Source organism: Myotis brandtii, unplaced genomic scaffold (assembly GCF_000412655.1).
Source record: "Myotis brandtii unplaced genomic scaffold, ASM41265v1 scaffold305, whole genome shotgun sequence".
Taxonomy (NCBI): domain Eukaryota; kingdom Metazoa; phylum Chordata; class Mammalia; order Chiroptera; family Vespertilionidae; genus Myotis; species Myotis brandtii.
The window spans coordinates 1,487,356-1,503,738 of record NW_005361652.1 but is presented as its reverse complement, the minus strand read 5'-3'; the positions used below and the strand labels follow the sequence as shown (position 1 = coordinate 1,503,738).

General features: G+C 40.1%; 1 protein-coding gene across 1 annotated transcript in view; it reads left to right on the top strand.

Moving 5' to 3' along the window:
- Positions 1-16,383, top strand: part of IL1RAPL2 (interleukin 1 receptor accessory protein-like 2) — a 1,356,387-nt gene that overhangs the window by 1,262,149 nt on the left and 77,855 nt on the right. The window contains exon 7 of the mRNA XM_005869867.2: positions 8,931-9,060. Coding sequence (XP_005869929.2) covers positions 8,931-9,060 — 130 coding nt within the window. The remainder of the gene's footprint in view (positions 1-8,930; positions 9,061-16,383) is intronic.

Below are 16,383 nucleotides of genomic sequence, written 5' to 3'. Positions count from 1 at the left end.
CCCCCCCCCCCCGAGTGCACAAATTTTTGTGCACTGGGCCTCTAGTACACTAATAAAAGAGAAACATGAAAATTGGTGTCACTCCGCTACACCCACCAGCCAATCAGGATGATTATGCAAATTAACCCAACAAAGATGGCAGTTAATTTGCATATGCAGATGCAGAGCAAAGACTGAAGGCTCCGGCCCCAGTGAAGACTGAAGACGACTGAAGACTGAAGACAACTGAAGACTAAAGATGACTGAAGACTGAATATGACTTAAGACTGAAGAGGCTTGCCTTCTCCGCTGTGCTCAGAGTGGAGAAGCCTCCAGGCTTGGCTTCTCAGCTGCAGCCGGAAAGAAGGCCTGGGTTCCGAGTGCCGGAGGAAAACCGGTGCCAGCAGCCAGGGAAAGGAAGGCCTATTGCATGAAGCTCTTTGCAACGGGCCTGGAGAGAGAAAGAAAAGGAGAGGGAGAGGGAGAGGGAGAGGGAGAGGGAGAGGGAGAGGGAGAGGGAGAGGGAGAGGGAGAGGGAGAGGGAGAGGGAGAGGGAGAGGGAGAGGGAGAGGGAGAGGGAGAGGGAGAGGGAGAGGGAGAGGGAGAGGGAGAGGGAGAGGGAGAGGGAGAGGGAGAGGGAGAGGGAGAGGGAGAGGGAGAGGGAGAGGGAGAGGGAGAGGGAGAGGGAGAGGGAGAGGGAGAGGGAGAGGGAGAGAGAGGCCCCACTTACGGCCAAGGGCAGGCCCTCACCAGCAGTCCTGCCTCTGTGCGTGAGCTGCAGAGGAAAAAACTTTTTCTGACTGCTCATTGGCTAAGCTCCCCATATGCTACTTGCAGTGTTCTTGGTAACTTGCCTAAGAATCATCCAAGAAGGTGCCCTGACAGGTTTAGCTCAGTAGATAGAGCGTCAGCCTGTGGACTGAAGGGTCCCAGGTTTGATTCCAGTCAAGGGCATGTACCTTGGTTGCGGGCACATCCCCAGTGGGGGATGTGCAGAAGGCAGCTGATCGATGTTTCTCTCTCATTGATGTTTCTAGCTCTCTATCCTTCTCCCTACCTCTCTGTAAAAAATGAATAAAATATATTTTAAAAAAAAAGAAACCAAGAAGGTGATCTAGGGTTTTTCCACCTCACTCCTGGAGGAAAAAACAAAGGTCCACTGCTGGAGGGACTAAGAAACATCGTATCCTGCCCTAGCCACTTTGGCGCAGTGGATAGAGCCTTGGCCTGTGGACCACAAGGTCCAGGTTTGATTCTGATCAAGGGCATGCACCTAGGTTGCAGGCTTCTCCCTGTCTGGGGCCCAGGTCAGGGCTCATGCAGGAGGCAGCCAATTGCAGTGTCCCTCTCACATTGATATTTTTCTCTGTCTTTACCTCTCTCTTCCATGCTCTCTAAAAATCAATGGAAAAATATCCTCAGGTGAGGATAAAACGAAAAAAAGAAATGTCATATCCTATGAAAGAGACATCTTGAAAATGCCTAAATAAAGTTGTCATTTTTTCGTGGTGAAGGGATTGGAGTCCGTGTTGATGAAAACACCTTGGCGGCTGTGGCAGCAGGCAGTGGCAGCAGCAGCAGGGTGATGGGAGCGGCACGTTCTCCTGATCAGCCAGGTTGCCTCCTGCAGAGGGAGGCCTACTGATGGCTGAGCCCTACTCCATCAGTAGGACATCCCCTGAGGGCTCCTGGACTGTGAGAGGGGGCAGGTTGGGCTGAGGGACCCCCGCCGCAGTGCAGAAAATCTGTGCACTGGGCCTCTAGTGTACAAATAAATGAAAGTTATATGCCCTAATTATGGATTCTCTTTTGAAGGAATAAATCTCTTGAAAGCTGAAGCTACTTGTAAGGCCTTGGCAGGGGCAAACTTGGAACCGCTCAGAGGGATTGTCTACACAGTGCTTGGCACACTGTACTCCCACTAAAAATAATACCCACTATAGATGTACATACAGGAATAAAATTATAAAACTTCAAAAGAAAGTTAAGTACATAAAACACAGCAGGAAGGTGAATGGCTTTTACAATGGCATCAAAACTTTTCACTCTTCATCTCATCTCATAAAGATCAAATCTAAGTGTGAGCCCAGAAAAGAAAGGAAAACCTCCATTTATATTAGCCAGAACATAAATGGAAATTCTACTTTTAATTACTTGGATGAAAGTAAAATTAAATAGATCAGTAAGGCCTAAGATGTACAACTTACAAATTTCTGTGGTGGAATGCCAGATGCCTAGTTAATATGGTAGACTGAATTGATATGATAAAGACTCATTTCTTCTACTAAACCTAGATAAATTCTGGTCAAAATAAAAAAAAAGACTATACATGGTTTGTGCAGCTTCAAAGCCAATAAGGGGAATCCCCAGGCTTTAAGAATAAAAAAGGACCTCTAACCCAGAGAAGGGTGTAAAAAGCAAAACTAAGTTTATCTGATTATTTTTCCTAGGGATATAAGAACCAGATATGAACCTCAGGGATCTAAAGTCTTGAGCTGAAAATCAGGACCATAGAGCTACAGGTCTGTGTAAACTATAGTGATACATCTGAGATAAACTCCCCAAAATTTAGAAAACTGATTGGTCTATGGAGCCTGAAAGTCTATGAAATGGGAACTAGAACATTCTGCTCATTCTTTCATGAAAGCAGCCAGAAAATTCACATTCCATCCAGGACAATGGTCATAAATGGAAATAGATGTTCAAGAGAAATCGGAACTCTAAACCTGTATGGAGCATGGGGATGGATCTAAATTCAACCAAACCACATGTGGCACAAACCACCAAGCTAAGAAATTTACAGAAAAACTAGTTCCAAACCAGTAAAACTCGTAAGGCCCTAACAGAGGCAAACTTGGAACCACTCAGAGGGTATGTCTTCATAGTGCTTGGCACACTGGACTCCCACTGGAAGCAATACCCACAATAAATATATACACAGTAATAAAATTACAAAACTTCATAAGAAACTTAATCACCCTAAGTGTGCTTCCACTGACAAAAATGGGGAAAAAAAAGCATCCAGAGAAATAGAGATACTAGGAAAATATAAAGGGTACATTGAAAGAAGTTTGTTGAAAATTGTATAAAGAGTAAAACAGAGGATGAAGAAAAATTATTTGGCAAAATAGGATATTGATAATTATCATTGGCCTTATATATAATCCATAGGACATCAAGGGATGGAAGAGTGGGGTGGAGATAAATTAAAATTAAAATTGTTGTGCTTAAGAAATTCTTAGAAAGTCCAAGTATAAGGGGAGATTAACATGTGTGGACAAATTTAAAATATTTTATCTTACCACACTACATAAAATTCTCTCACATTATATACCTATATGTCTATATATCTTTATATCTGTATATCTGTATATCTGTATATATAAATCTCTGGGTTTTTTAAAGTTGTCTAAGAGCAATTACATGGATTTGAAATGCAAAACATAATCTCTTTGGATTACTGAAGACTTATGCATACACCATTCAGTGATTAAAGTAATGACAAACATGACATATATTAAAATCTGAAAACAACATCATACTATGGTTGACCCTTGACCAATGCTTAGAGGTGTACATTCCTCACACAGTCAAAAATCCACATATAACTTTTGATTCTCCTAAAACTTAATTACTTAATACCCTAGTGTTGACCATAATAATAATCTAATCTAATAAAAGAGAAACATGCAAATTGACCGTACCTTCGCTATGCCCCAAGCCACCCACCAGCCAATCAGAGCGACTATATGCAAATTAACCCAACCAAGATGGCGGCCAGCAGCCACGGAGCTGGAGCAAGCAGGAGGCTTGGTTGCCCCAGCGATGGAGGAAGCCAAGCTTCCCGCCTGCCCTGGCCTGCTGTGGCCTCTGCTGAAGGTAACAAAGTTTCAATTATAGAAGGTAAATAAAACCCAGATACCTGCTTCCAGCCAGCCTCCACTGGGAGCTTGGGTGGCTGGGGGCCGGGGCCAGCCTGCAAACAGCCATCAGCCCCTCACCCAGGCTGGCCAGGCACCCTAGTAGGGCCCCCCACCGTGAAGGGGCTGTGGCCAGCCTGCAAACAGCCAGCAGCCTCTCACCCAAGCTGGCCAGGCACCCCAGCGGGACCATCACCCTGATCCAGGACACCCTTCAGGGCAAACCAGCCAGCACCCACCCGTGCACCAGGCCTCTATCCTATATAATAAAAGGGTAATATGCAAATTGACCCTAACAGCAGAACGACTGGGAATGACTGGTCACTATGATACACACTGACCACCAGGGGGCAGATGCTCAATGCAGGAGCTGCCCCCTTGTGGTCAGTGTGCTCCCACAGGGGGAGCTCTGCTCATCCACAAGTCAGGCTGACCGCTGCCAGCACAGCAGTGCTAAGGATGTCCAACTGCAGCTTAGGCCTGGTCCCTGATGGCAAGTGGACATCCCCCAAGGGTTCCCAGACTGTGAGAGGGCACAGGCTGGGCTGAGGGGACCCCCCCCCCAAGTGCACAAATTTTTGTGCATCGGGCCTCAAGTTGATAGTATAATAGTTGATAAAAACATATTTTGTATGTTATATTTATATTATGTACTGTATTCTTACAGTGAAGTAAGATAGAGAAAAGAAAATGTTATTAGAAAAATCATTTCATAAGGAGAAATACATTTAAAGTATTTATTGGATAAAATCCATGTATTTATTGGATGAAATCCATGTTTGACCCATACAGTTCAAACACATGTTATTCAAGGGTCTACTGTAATTTATTTTGTGTATTATTCTTCACCTCTTCCTCTCTCCCATCCCAGATTTTAATTTCCTGAGGACAAGGATATTTTTTTTTCTTTAAACAGATTATTGAGCTGTAAATTCCACATCATATAATTCACCAATGTAATAGCACTATTCAATAGCTTTTTATAAATTTATATATTTGTTAAACACCAGGGAGACAAACCGAAAAAAACTCTGGCTTTAAAAACAAACAGGGCTCATGTTCATGAGACCCAAAAAAACTGTAGCAAACTGACAAATGGTTCTTAAATGGTTCCTGTGATGACTAACTTTACCATCACAGAAGCAGCCATTTGAAAAGATCCCAGATTTTATGTGAAACAGATTAATTTTCTAATCTGAAAGTGTCAGCTGGAGGAGCAAGAGCCTGCTGGAATACTCACTGGGGAAAAAACTGGTGGGAATTATTTATGCACTATCCCTTTGCCATGCCACAGAGAGCTAGTATCTCCCATACAGAAGCTTTTACATGCATCTGCTTTTTATGTCTGGCGCCCTGATTTTTGTAGCTGTTACCCAAGATATGCCCCTTAATCACATGGCTCTGGAGACCAATGAGGCTATCATTCCTGGGTCCCTTGAAAAAATAACTAGAGTGGTAGTTATTGGCAGACTACAGCCCCCAGGGCACTGCACAGACAGCAAACTGAAACACAACTATAGTCTTTCTGTGAAAGAGTCCTACTTGTTTGTCCTGGAGCTTCGCCCTTAGGGGCAGGCTTCTGGCTTGGCACATTTCTAGAGGCTCACAAATGTACTCTCAGGTAACATAGCCTTCTGAAAACCATGCTTGCTTTATCCCTCTGCTTCTCTATAGTTTATTGGTATTTTTCAGGAAGAACTTATATACATATCTGGAGCTCCTGTTTTGGCAACTGTCTCCTGAGGACACCTCCACATCATTGGGTTCTGGTGGCAGGCAGAGCATACGCTTGCAATCCCACAGACCTGTATATATTTGCATACTTTAAAAGCTGCAGTCAGAGGTTCTGGCATTCAATTAACATGGATCTAGGTGCTGAATGAGATATTTCCCTTTGGGACACTGATAGGTCTTGGTACATTGTCAACTACTGTGAGCTATTAAAATAGATTAGGTTGCTTAGATAATCACAAATGTTTGCAAGACAACCTAGAGCTAGGGCAAGATTAAAAGATATGGTTCATCTCCTACATAAATCCACTTCTTCAAAACTGGGAGAGGTAGCTATTTCATCTAATATATTGAAATCAACAAAAAGAGTCAAATAAAGAAATAAAAACTATGTTCTAAACAAAGTACAAACCTCAGAAAAAAATCTTAAGCAGATATAGGAAATTTAACTGATAAAGAGTTCAAAGTAATCCTCATAAAGAGGCTCACCAAACTTGGGAGGAGGATAATCACAGTGAGAATATAAAAAAGAGATAGAAAATATAAGAAAGTACCAAATATAAGTTATAGAGGTGAAGAAGACAATAATTGAGCCTTAGCCAGTGTGGCTCACTTGGTTTGAATATAAGTCCATACATTGAAAGGTCATAGATTCAATTCCTGATCAGCGCACATACTCAGGTTGTGGCTTTGATTCCTGGTTAGTGTGAAACTGAATTATGTTTCTCTCATTCTCTTTCTCTCTCCCTCCATCTCTCTCTCTCTAAAAATCAGTGAACATGTCCTCAGGTGAGGATTTAAAAAAAAGAATATAATAACTGGACTGAAAAGTATAAGTGTTCAACAGCAGACTAGATGAACCAGAAGAAAGTATAAGTAAACTCTAAGACAGAGCTGTGGAACTCAACAAATAAGAACAGAAAAAGAAAAAAAAAGAATGAAAAAAGTAAAAATAATTTACAGGACTTATGGCACAACATAAAGCATATTAATATTAATATAATAAAGATCCCACAAGGAGAATAGAGAGATAAAAGCACAAAAACTTATATGAAGAAATAATGGCTGAAGGTATTCCAGGATGGCTGCAGAGTAGTTGGAAGCTACACTCACATGCTACCAGCCCAAAACTGGATTTAGAGCTAAATTATACAGCAAGCAACCTGAATACCCAACTGAAGGCTAGCTGACATGAAATGTTATAACCAAGGATTTTGAAAAGAAGCCACATAGAGACTTGGAAGAAGGGCAGCAACACTTAAAGGGCTAGCCTGTGCATCCAAGTGTGGCAGTAGAAGCTGAGAAGCCAGAGGGATATCGTGGCTGCAAAACCAACTTCCCCCAGGAACATGGGGCCTCAACTCCACACAAGGATTCCCAACCCAAAGCAACAGAAATGGGAAGAGGAGCCTGCATAGGATTTGGTGGTAAAAATCAGTGGAGATTCAGTCTGCCTGGGAGACCAAGATGCAATCTTCCCAGGGATGAACAATCCTATTCTTACAACAACAGCCTGTGGAGTGCACTACCTGGTTTTTTACTACTAGTGAGGCCACTCTGTCATAATTGTGTCCTGTGGAGTGGTCTACTAGTTGAACTCAGCAATGACTTTGGGCGCTTCTTTTCATGGGGATTTGTCAGAGACTCAAACAGTGACTAAACTGTGTATATTTGATAAAAAAAGGCTGGTCTTCCTGACCTGGATCACACAGCCATTGCCCCTACCCCCACCTACTGACTTCAGTGGCATAGGGGCACTACAGTGTGAAGCAGAGCTGGGACTTTTGGAGCCTGTCTCCCAGGGAAACTTTTGTCCAGGAACAAGACGAGAAGGTTGGGTAGTGTGGCTACATCAAGGGGGGGAGGGGAGGATCCCACAATGGTTATAAGGATGCTCAAGGACCTTAGGGAAAAAAATGGGTGATCTCAGTGTGAACTTAAACGAAGAGAAAGTAAGCATTAAAAATTACACTGAAACCATAAAAAAGAACCAGTCAAAAATGCAGTATACAGTATATAAAACAAAGAATATACTAAAAGGAATCAACAGCAGGTTAGAAAAAGCAGATGACTGAGTCAATGATTTAGAGGACAAGATAACAGTAAGCACCCAAGCAGAGCATCAAAAAGAAAAGAGCATTTTAAAAAAATGAGGAAAATTGTAAAGGTCTCTAGGATATCAAGTATAATAAAATTCACAACATAGGAGTACCATAATAATAAGAGAGTGAGCAAGGGATAGAGAACCTATTTGAAGAAATAATGGCTAAAAACTTCCCTAACCCAGTGAAGAAAAAAAGTGACATAAGCTCAGGAAGCACAGAGAATCCCAATCAAGTTGAACCCAAAGAGACTGACACCAAGACACATCATAATTGAAATGGCAAAGGTTAAAGACAAAGAGAGAATCTTAAGAGTAGTAAGAACAGTTAACTACAAGTGAGTTCCCGTAAGGCTGTCAGCTGGTTTCTCAACAGAAACACTTCTGGCCAAAAGGAAATGGCATGAAATATTCATAGTCATGAAAAGCAAGGATCTAAAACTAAGACTACTCTATCCACCAAGGTTATCACTTAAAATTGAAGGCAAAATAAAGAGTTTCCCAGCTGAAAAAAGGCTAATGGAGTTCAATACTACCAAACCAGTATTGCAAGAGATGTTAAAGGGCCTGCTTTAAAAGAAGAAATATATAGAGAGATGAACATAGGTATAAAGAATAAAATGGCAATAAATAAGTACCTATCAACAATAACCTTAAATGTAAACAGAATGGATAAGAAAACATGACCCCACAAAACAGCTGATATCTCACTTAGTTTTTACTCTATTTCAGGTTTAATTGATCTGAAATAATGGGTTAAGACAGAATAAGCTTTGAACAAAGAAAATGTATCAACTAAACTTATTTATGGGGATACATAAAAGATAAATTTTATGGTACAAAACCAGCAGCAGTTGATGAATGGAGGGCTCACAAATACCAAACAAAATGATTCTTGATGTTTGCAATTCCATTGCTTCCCTTTACCTGCAGTACCTGGGATATACTGTATAAGAGATCCACCTCAGAACAAAAATACATACTAGTACAGACTGAAAGTGAAGGGAACATCTTGAATTTTAAAATTTCTGAGTTCTTGTAACATTTAAATTTTTCCTCATGTACAGTGATAAGATGATTGAAAGAAGAGTTGAAAATGGGTCACCTCTGAATTTTCCTTTGGATGTTAAAAGTTTTTTTCTGTCTCCCAGCAATAACCAGAAGCCAGCTTCTCATTTCTTTTTCTCTGTCATTCTCAGGTAAACCGCTGAATATCCCTTGCAAAGCATTCTTTGGATTTAGTGGAGAGTCTGGACCAATGATCTATTGGATGAAAGGGGAGAAGTTTATTGAAGAACTGGCAGGTCACATTAGAGAAGGTGAAATAAGGTACAGAACTTGAATTGCTATTTTTTTCTTTTCTGTCTTTGCAGTAGAGAAATGGAACATCCTAAAAGAGTTTCTGCCAGGGATTTTAATTGAAATTCCAAATCATTTCATTTTCTAAAGGCTGATCTGATGGAGAGAGTGAGGTTAGCTGCCTTAAGAAATGAAAATGTGTCAACCTCCAATATATGTAGGTTTTCTCAGGTTCTAAGAATATGACATGGGATGTAATGACCCCCTCAAAGCTGCCTAAGCAAATTCATCTGAGTTTCCAAAGCTTAGGTTACTGTTACAACTTCTAGTCATACCAAAGATCCAAACTTTGTAGGTGACTCCTCAGATCACTAAGCAACTGTGATCAAACAACTTTCATATGTCGTAGGTGTAAAGCTACAGTGGCAGTAGTAATCTAGTACCCATCAAAATAACTGTGGACTCTTGTTAAATAGTATTTATTTTTTCCAGTACCAACTGCTCATATAGAAAGTGACTGGTCTTTCAGATTCGTGCCTCCCTGGACTTTTTTTCACTCTCCTGTTATAGAGATATATCCCTGGTATAAACACATCTATTTTATTGGTTTGCTAATCCTATATAGTATGATTCTTTTGTACAAATAAGGGATAAGTAATTTTCACTACCTCAGTCTGTGGGGTGGCCCTTTGATTTCAGAGATGGTGACATATAATTAACATTTCTCATTCCAATAACAATTGAGACCCTTCCCCTTCCACTCCCATTGAGTCATGTAGTGGGAACCAATCTAGTATTTCAGTACAACTAATGTCCAACACATTTTATCAAATATATGGCAATGTAAAAGGAACAAGTATACTTTATCTTATTTACTATTGTTAAATATAATTTATAATAACTACCATGATAGTTTCTATTCATATTTTTACCCAATAATTCCACTCTAAGGATTCATAACATTGAGAGCCTATGTAAAATATTGACTGTGTTAGCATGTTTCTAGGAAGAAGGTCCATAAAAAGGTGCCTAATAAAATTAGTCATCAGGGAAATGCAAATCAAACCCTTTGATAACACTTCATACTCACCATTATTATAACAAGTGTTAGAAAGACTTTGGAGAAATTGATACCCTCATATACTACTGGTAGGAGAGCAAACTGGTGCAGCCACTCTGGATAACAACCTGGCCCTGGCCAGTGTAGCTCAATTGGTTGAAGTGTCATCCCATGCACAAAAAGGTGGCAGGTTCAATTCCTGGTTAGTGCACATACCCAGGTTGTGGGTTTGATCCCTGGTTGCAATCTGGCAGTTCCTCAAATGATTAAACATAGAGTTATTAAGAATTTCCCTCCTAGATATGTTAATCAAATAAATCAAAACATACATTCCCACAAAAACTTATACACAAATGTTCATAGGATCATTATTCATAATAGATAAAATGTGGAAGTAACCAAAATATTCATCAACTGATGAATGAATAAATAAAATGTGGTGTATTTATACAATAGAATATTATTGAGCTGTAAAAGAATGAATGAAGTACTAATTCAAACTATGACATGGATGAACCTTGAAAACATTGTCATTGAAAAGAGCCAGTAACAAAAGATCACATATTATATGAAATGTCCAAAACAGGCAAATATATATATGCTAGAGGACTGGTGAATGAAATTTGTGCACGGTTAGGGCCCCTAGGCCTGGCCAGCAACCAGGGCCAATCAGGTTCCCTGCCTCCCCACCTTCACACCTCCTCCTTCCCTTGCTCCCTCAGCACCCCACCACCACCACTGGTCACCCGCAATGTTCTGCATTGCCCCCTGGTGGTCAGTGCATGCCATAGCTAGCAATTGAACTCCCAGTCTCCCTGTCAAACTCCCGAGGGGGCACATTGCATAGTAGCCTTTTATATATATAGACTAGAGGCCTGGTGCATGAAATTCATGCACAGGAGGGGGAGGTCCCTCAGCCTGGCCCACACCATCTCATAATCCAGGACTCCTTGGGGGATGTCTGACTGCTGGTTTAGGCCTGATCTCACAGTGGGATCGGGCCTAAACCGGCAGTTGGACATCCCTCTCGCAATCTGGGACCACTGGCTCCTAACCGCTCACCTGCCTGCCTCATCGCCCCTAACCACTCGTCTGCCTGTCTGATCAGCCCTAAACACTCTGCCTGCCTGCCTCATTGCCCCTAACCACTCTGCATGCCTGCCTGCCTGGTTGCCCCAATCACCTGTGCCTCGGCCCCTGCTGCTGCGGCTTCATCCGGAAGGATGTCTGGAATGACGTCCAGAAGGTCCTTTGGCTGTCCAGTCTAATTAGCATATTACACTTTTATTATTATAGTTAGAAATTATATCAATGGTTTCTTGGTGCTAATGGAATGGAGAGATAAGGGTAGAAACTTAAAGTGTATATCTTTAATTTTGGTATAGTGGACACAATATAGCATAACAAGCACTATTTAAAAGTCTACAGTTCAGTGACATTTAATATATTCACAATGTTGTGCAACCACCACTACTATTTCCAGATAATTTTCATCACCCCAAAAGGAAGCCCTGTACCCATTACATAGTCTGGGGCTTCTTTTTGCAGTAGTGAAAATGTTACAAAATTGACTGTGGTGATGGTTGCACATATCTGTGAATATACTAAAAAGCAGAGATTTATACATTTTAAATGGGTGAACTGAATAATATGTAAATTGTATTTCAATAAAGCTATGTGAAAAATCTAATTTATTGCCTGGCATGAAAGAGATGTTCAGATAAAAAGAATCAATATAACACTTACAATTAGTTATTAACTATTAATTTCCATTTAAACTTTGTTTCCTAATTAGTGACACTTTATTAGTCAATTTCATATTAAGGTTTATGAAGTTAATGCAACTGGAATTAATTTATTTTTTATTAAATTTATTGGGGTGACATTGGTTAATAAGATAATATAGGTTTTAAGTGTACATTTCTATGATATACAATCTGTATATTGCACTGTGTGCTCACCACTAAAAGTCAAATCATCTACTATCACCATATATTTGGCCCCCTTTACCCTTTGCTACCTCCAATCCCCTTCCTTCTAGTAAACACCATACTTTTGTCTGTGTCTATGAATTTCAGTTTTATATCCCACATATGAATGAAATCATATGGTTTTTAGCTTTTTCTGACTGACTTATTTTGCTTAGAATAATATTTTCAAGGTCCATCCATGTTGTCACAAATATCATGATTTCATCTTATGGCTGAGTAGTATTCCATAGCATATATGTACCATATCTTCTTTATCCAATTCTCTATCAAAGGATATTTTGATTGTCTCCATTTTTAGTAGATACATGGTTAGAATTATTATCAATGTATCTGCCTGTAAACAAATTTAAGGGCCATCTTCACTTTTCAGAGAATTAAACTGATACCCAAAGGACAAGTGGTAGGTACAATGGTACCTAGTAGCAAAATTTCCACTACCAAAAAGCTCAGATCTATGTTTCCTGATCAAAGGTAGTAGTTATATGAGCCTAAGAAATTATCTCCTTTTTCCTGTACATGACTGACTAAATTTCTTAAAATAAACAGCTTTTGGGGGGTATAATGATATACATTAAACAGCACACAATTTAAAGTGTACAGTCTGTAATTGCTAATTGATATCTGTATACACCTGTGAAACTATCACAATATTCAAGATAATGAACATATCAGTCACACAAGTTTCCTGATGCCTTTTTGTAATCCTTCCCTCCTGCCCTTCTTCCACAATAATACTGATTTTTCTGTCACTATAAATCAATTTGCACTTTCTAGAGATTTATATAAATGAAATTATACAGGTTATATGCTTTTTTTGTTTGCACTATTTAACTTAACACAATTATTTTAAGATTCATCTATCCTTGCAGTATATGTATCAATAGTCATTCTTTTTTGTTGCTGAGTAGTATTTCAATATATGGATATAGACAGCTTGATTATCCATTCACTTGTTAATGGACATTTGGGTTGTTTCCAGTTTGGGGGCTATTATACTTGTGAGAAGAAGGTTTCCTTTGATGTGAATCACAAGAAATAATTTATCTGCTGAAATGGACACCCCATGGTCAACTAAGGACTCCAATGTTATCCTATATAATAAAAGGGTAATATGCAAACTGACCCTAACAGCAGAACGACTGGGAATGACTGGTCACTATGACACACACTGACCACCAGGGGGCAGATGCTCAATGCAGGAGCTGTCCCCTGGTGGTCAGTGCGCTCCCACAGGGGGAGCTCTGTTCAGCCACAAGCCAGGCTGATGGCTCTCAGCACAGCGGTGGTGGCAGAAGCCTCTCCCGCCTCCTCAGCAGCACTAAGGATGTCCAACTGCAGCTTAGGTCTGCTCCCTGCTGGTAAGTGGACATCCCCCGAGGGCTGCCGGGCTGCCAGAGGTATGTCTGACTGCCAGCTTGGGCCCGATCCCCCTAGGGAGCGGGCCTAAGCCAGCAGGTGGACATCCTCCTAGGGGTCCCAGACTGCAAGAGGGCATAGGCCGGGCTGAGGGACCCCCCCCCCCAAGTGCACAAATTTTTGTGTACCGGGCCTCTAGTAAGTAATAAGAGCCTAGAGGCTATTTGCTGACAAGGGTTTCTCACTTGTTCTGTATACTGGTAAAAACCTCAGATTGAACTCTCAGTTTTCCACACTATGCCTTGCTCACTTAAGCTGTCTGAGTCAACTTTTATTAAGGACTGAGACCTGCCCTGTCCAATTAGAACTGCACCATGTAGATACCTCATTTACATTAAAAGGACCTAATTGAGCATCTGGGTGGGAACAAAAGACAGCCTCCCCTTTGTCTAGGTGGAACACAATTTAAGTTGCTATCTGACTCAGTGTCTCCCTAACTATAGCTCTTTTTGCTCAAATAAGTGCTTACTAGTATTATTCTTTACTAAATTATAAAATTAATTTGGGTTTACAGATAAGCTGCTATGAACATTCATGTATGCTTCTTTGTGTGTACATGTATTTCCTTTTTTCTTGGGTAAATAACTTGACATGGAGATACTGGATTATATAGCAGGTATAAATTTAACTTTTTAGCTCCCTTTTTAGCTCTTTTTAAATAAAAACTTTATTTTTTAGAGTAATTTATGATTTACTTAAAAATTGTGAAGACAGTGTCTTAGTTTGCTCAAGTATATAAAAAATTCCATAATCTGAGTGGCTTAATCAACACATTTAATTCTCATAGTTCTGGTTCTGGAGACTGGAAAGTCTAAGATCAAGGCACCAGCAGATTCAATGGCTGATAAGAGACCACATTCTGGTTCACAGATGGCAGTCTTTTCACTGTACCCTCCCATGTCTTCACAGGATGAAAGACAGGAGAGAGCTCTCTAGAGTCTCTTTTATAAGGGCACTAATGCAATTCAGTAGTGGTCTACTCTCATGACCTAATGACCTTCCAAAAGCCCCACCTCCTAATTCTTCACATTAGGGGTTAGGGTTTCAATATATGAATAAGGGGGAGGAACAAACATTCAGTTCATAGCAGATAGTATAGAGGATATCTATATACCCTATACCCAATTTTCCATGTTATTAACATCTAAATTACTATCATGCATTTGTTCTAATTAATGAACCAAAACTAATTAATTATGAATTAAAATTCCCATTTTATTCAGATCTCCTTAATTTTTAACCACTGTCCTTTTTCTTCTCCAGGATTATTTAGCTTTTCAAATATCTGCAAAGCTATATTCCAAAGTAGTTATACCATTTTTTAAAAGTTAGGCAGTGCTGCTACTCTCAGTTCTCAAACATCTCCCATCTTAATTCCATTCTCAATCAAGTTGTTTATGGAAAAAATGCCTCAGTTGTTGAACAAAACTTTGGTTCTCCACCCAATAACCCTTTCATGCTGATACCTGTGTATATCTCTCAGGAGAAAAATAAAGGAGAGAATGCATGAGTATGAGTCAGTTTACTGCTAAATCTTGAATTATTAACATCTCAGGAAATTGTGCTGTGAATATTTGCATGCTTTTTTGGCTTTTGTTGCTACTTATTATTATTAAATATGTATAATAAGTCACCACGTGTCCTAAGAATGTTAGTGATAGAAGTAAAGTGAAAAGGAAAGTTCTGTAAACAATGATAGAGGTTTAAAAAGAAATCCTTGCAAAGTATGATAGAGGTATCCTTGCATCTGATCTGGTGACTGAGCATGGCATAAAAAATCAATGATTAGCACAATTTTAAAACATAAAGAGGCCATAAAGAGTACTGATGTTGCTAAGGGTGTGAAAGTGCTCATGAAACAAACAACTGAAGAGAGAAAAAATGTTGTTGATTTGGATAAATGAAAAGCAGTTAGCTGGTGATAGTATTTTGGAGGCAATGATATGTGAAAAAGCAAAGATGCTGCATACTGACCTCTTGAAAGACTCCCCTGGAATGAGTGTTGAAAGTGATTAGTTTACAACTAGCAGGGGGTGGTTTGATAAATTTAAGAAAATAAGTGGCATTCATAGTGCAGTGAGGCATGGGGAGGCTGCAAGTTCTAGCAATGTAGCTGCTGATAATTCTGTGACAGAATTTCAAGAATATGTAGAGGCCGAGGGATTTGTTACCCAAGACATGTTCAATTGTGATGAGACAGGCCTCTTCTGGAAGAAAATGCCAAAAAAGATTTACATCACAAAGGAAGATATGTCATTACCAGGACACAAGCCAATGTAGGAAAGGCTGACATTATTCTTGTGTAGGAATGTGAGCAGTGACTTTGAATTGAAGCCTCTACTTGTCTACCATTCTGAATACCCGTGAGTTTTCAAAAACAATGTCATGGAAAAAAAGTTAAATGTGATATGGAGGGCTAACAGCAAAGCTACTTTTAATTGAGTGGTTCATGAAGTGTTTGCCCCAAGTGTGAAGAAATACCTTCTGGGGAAAGAAAGAAAAAATTGCCACCAGGGCACTTTATTTTTTCTAAATTTAAAAATTCTTTATTGTTTAAAGTTTAACATAAGCCTCATTTCCCAACTGACCACTCCCCAGCCACCTAAACGCACCCCCCCAACACATGCCCTCACCCTCCCCGCCCACCGTCTCTGTTAATTGGTTATGCTCATATGCATACATACAAGTCCTTTGGTTGATCTGTTACCTCCTCAAAATCCCCCCACCCCCCGCCTTCCCTCATAGGTTGGACAGTCTGCTTGATGCTTTTTTGACTCTGGATCTATTTTTGTTCATCAGTTTATGTTGTTCATTATATTCCACAAATGAGTGAGATCATGTGATATTTATCTTTCTCTGACTGGCTTATTTCGCTTAGCATAATGC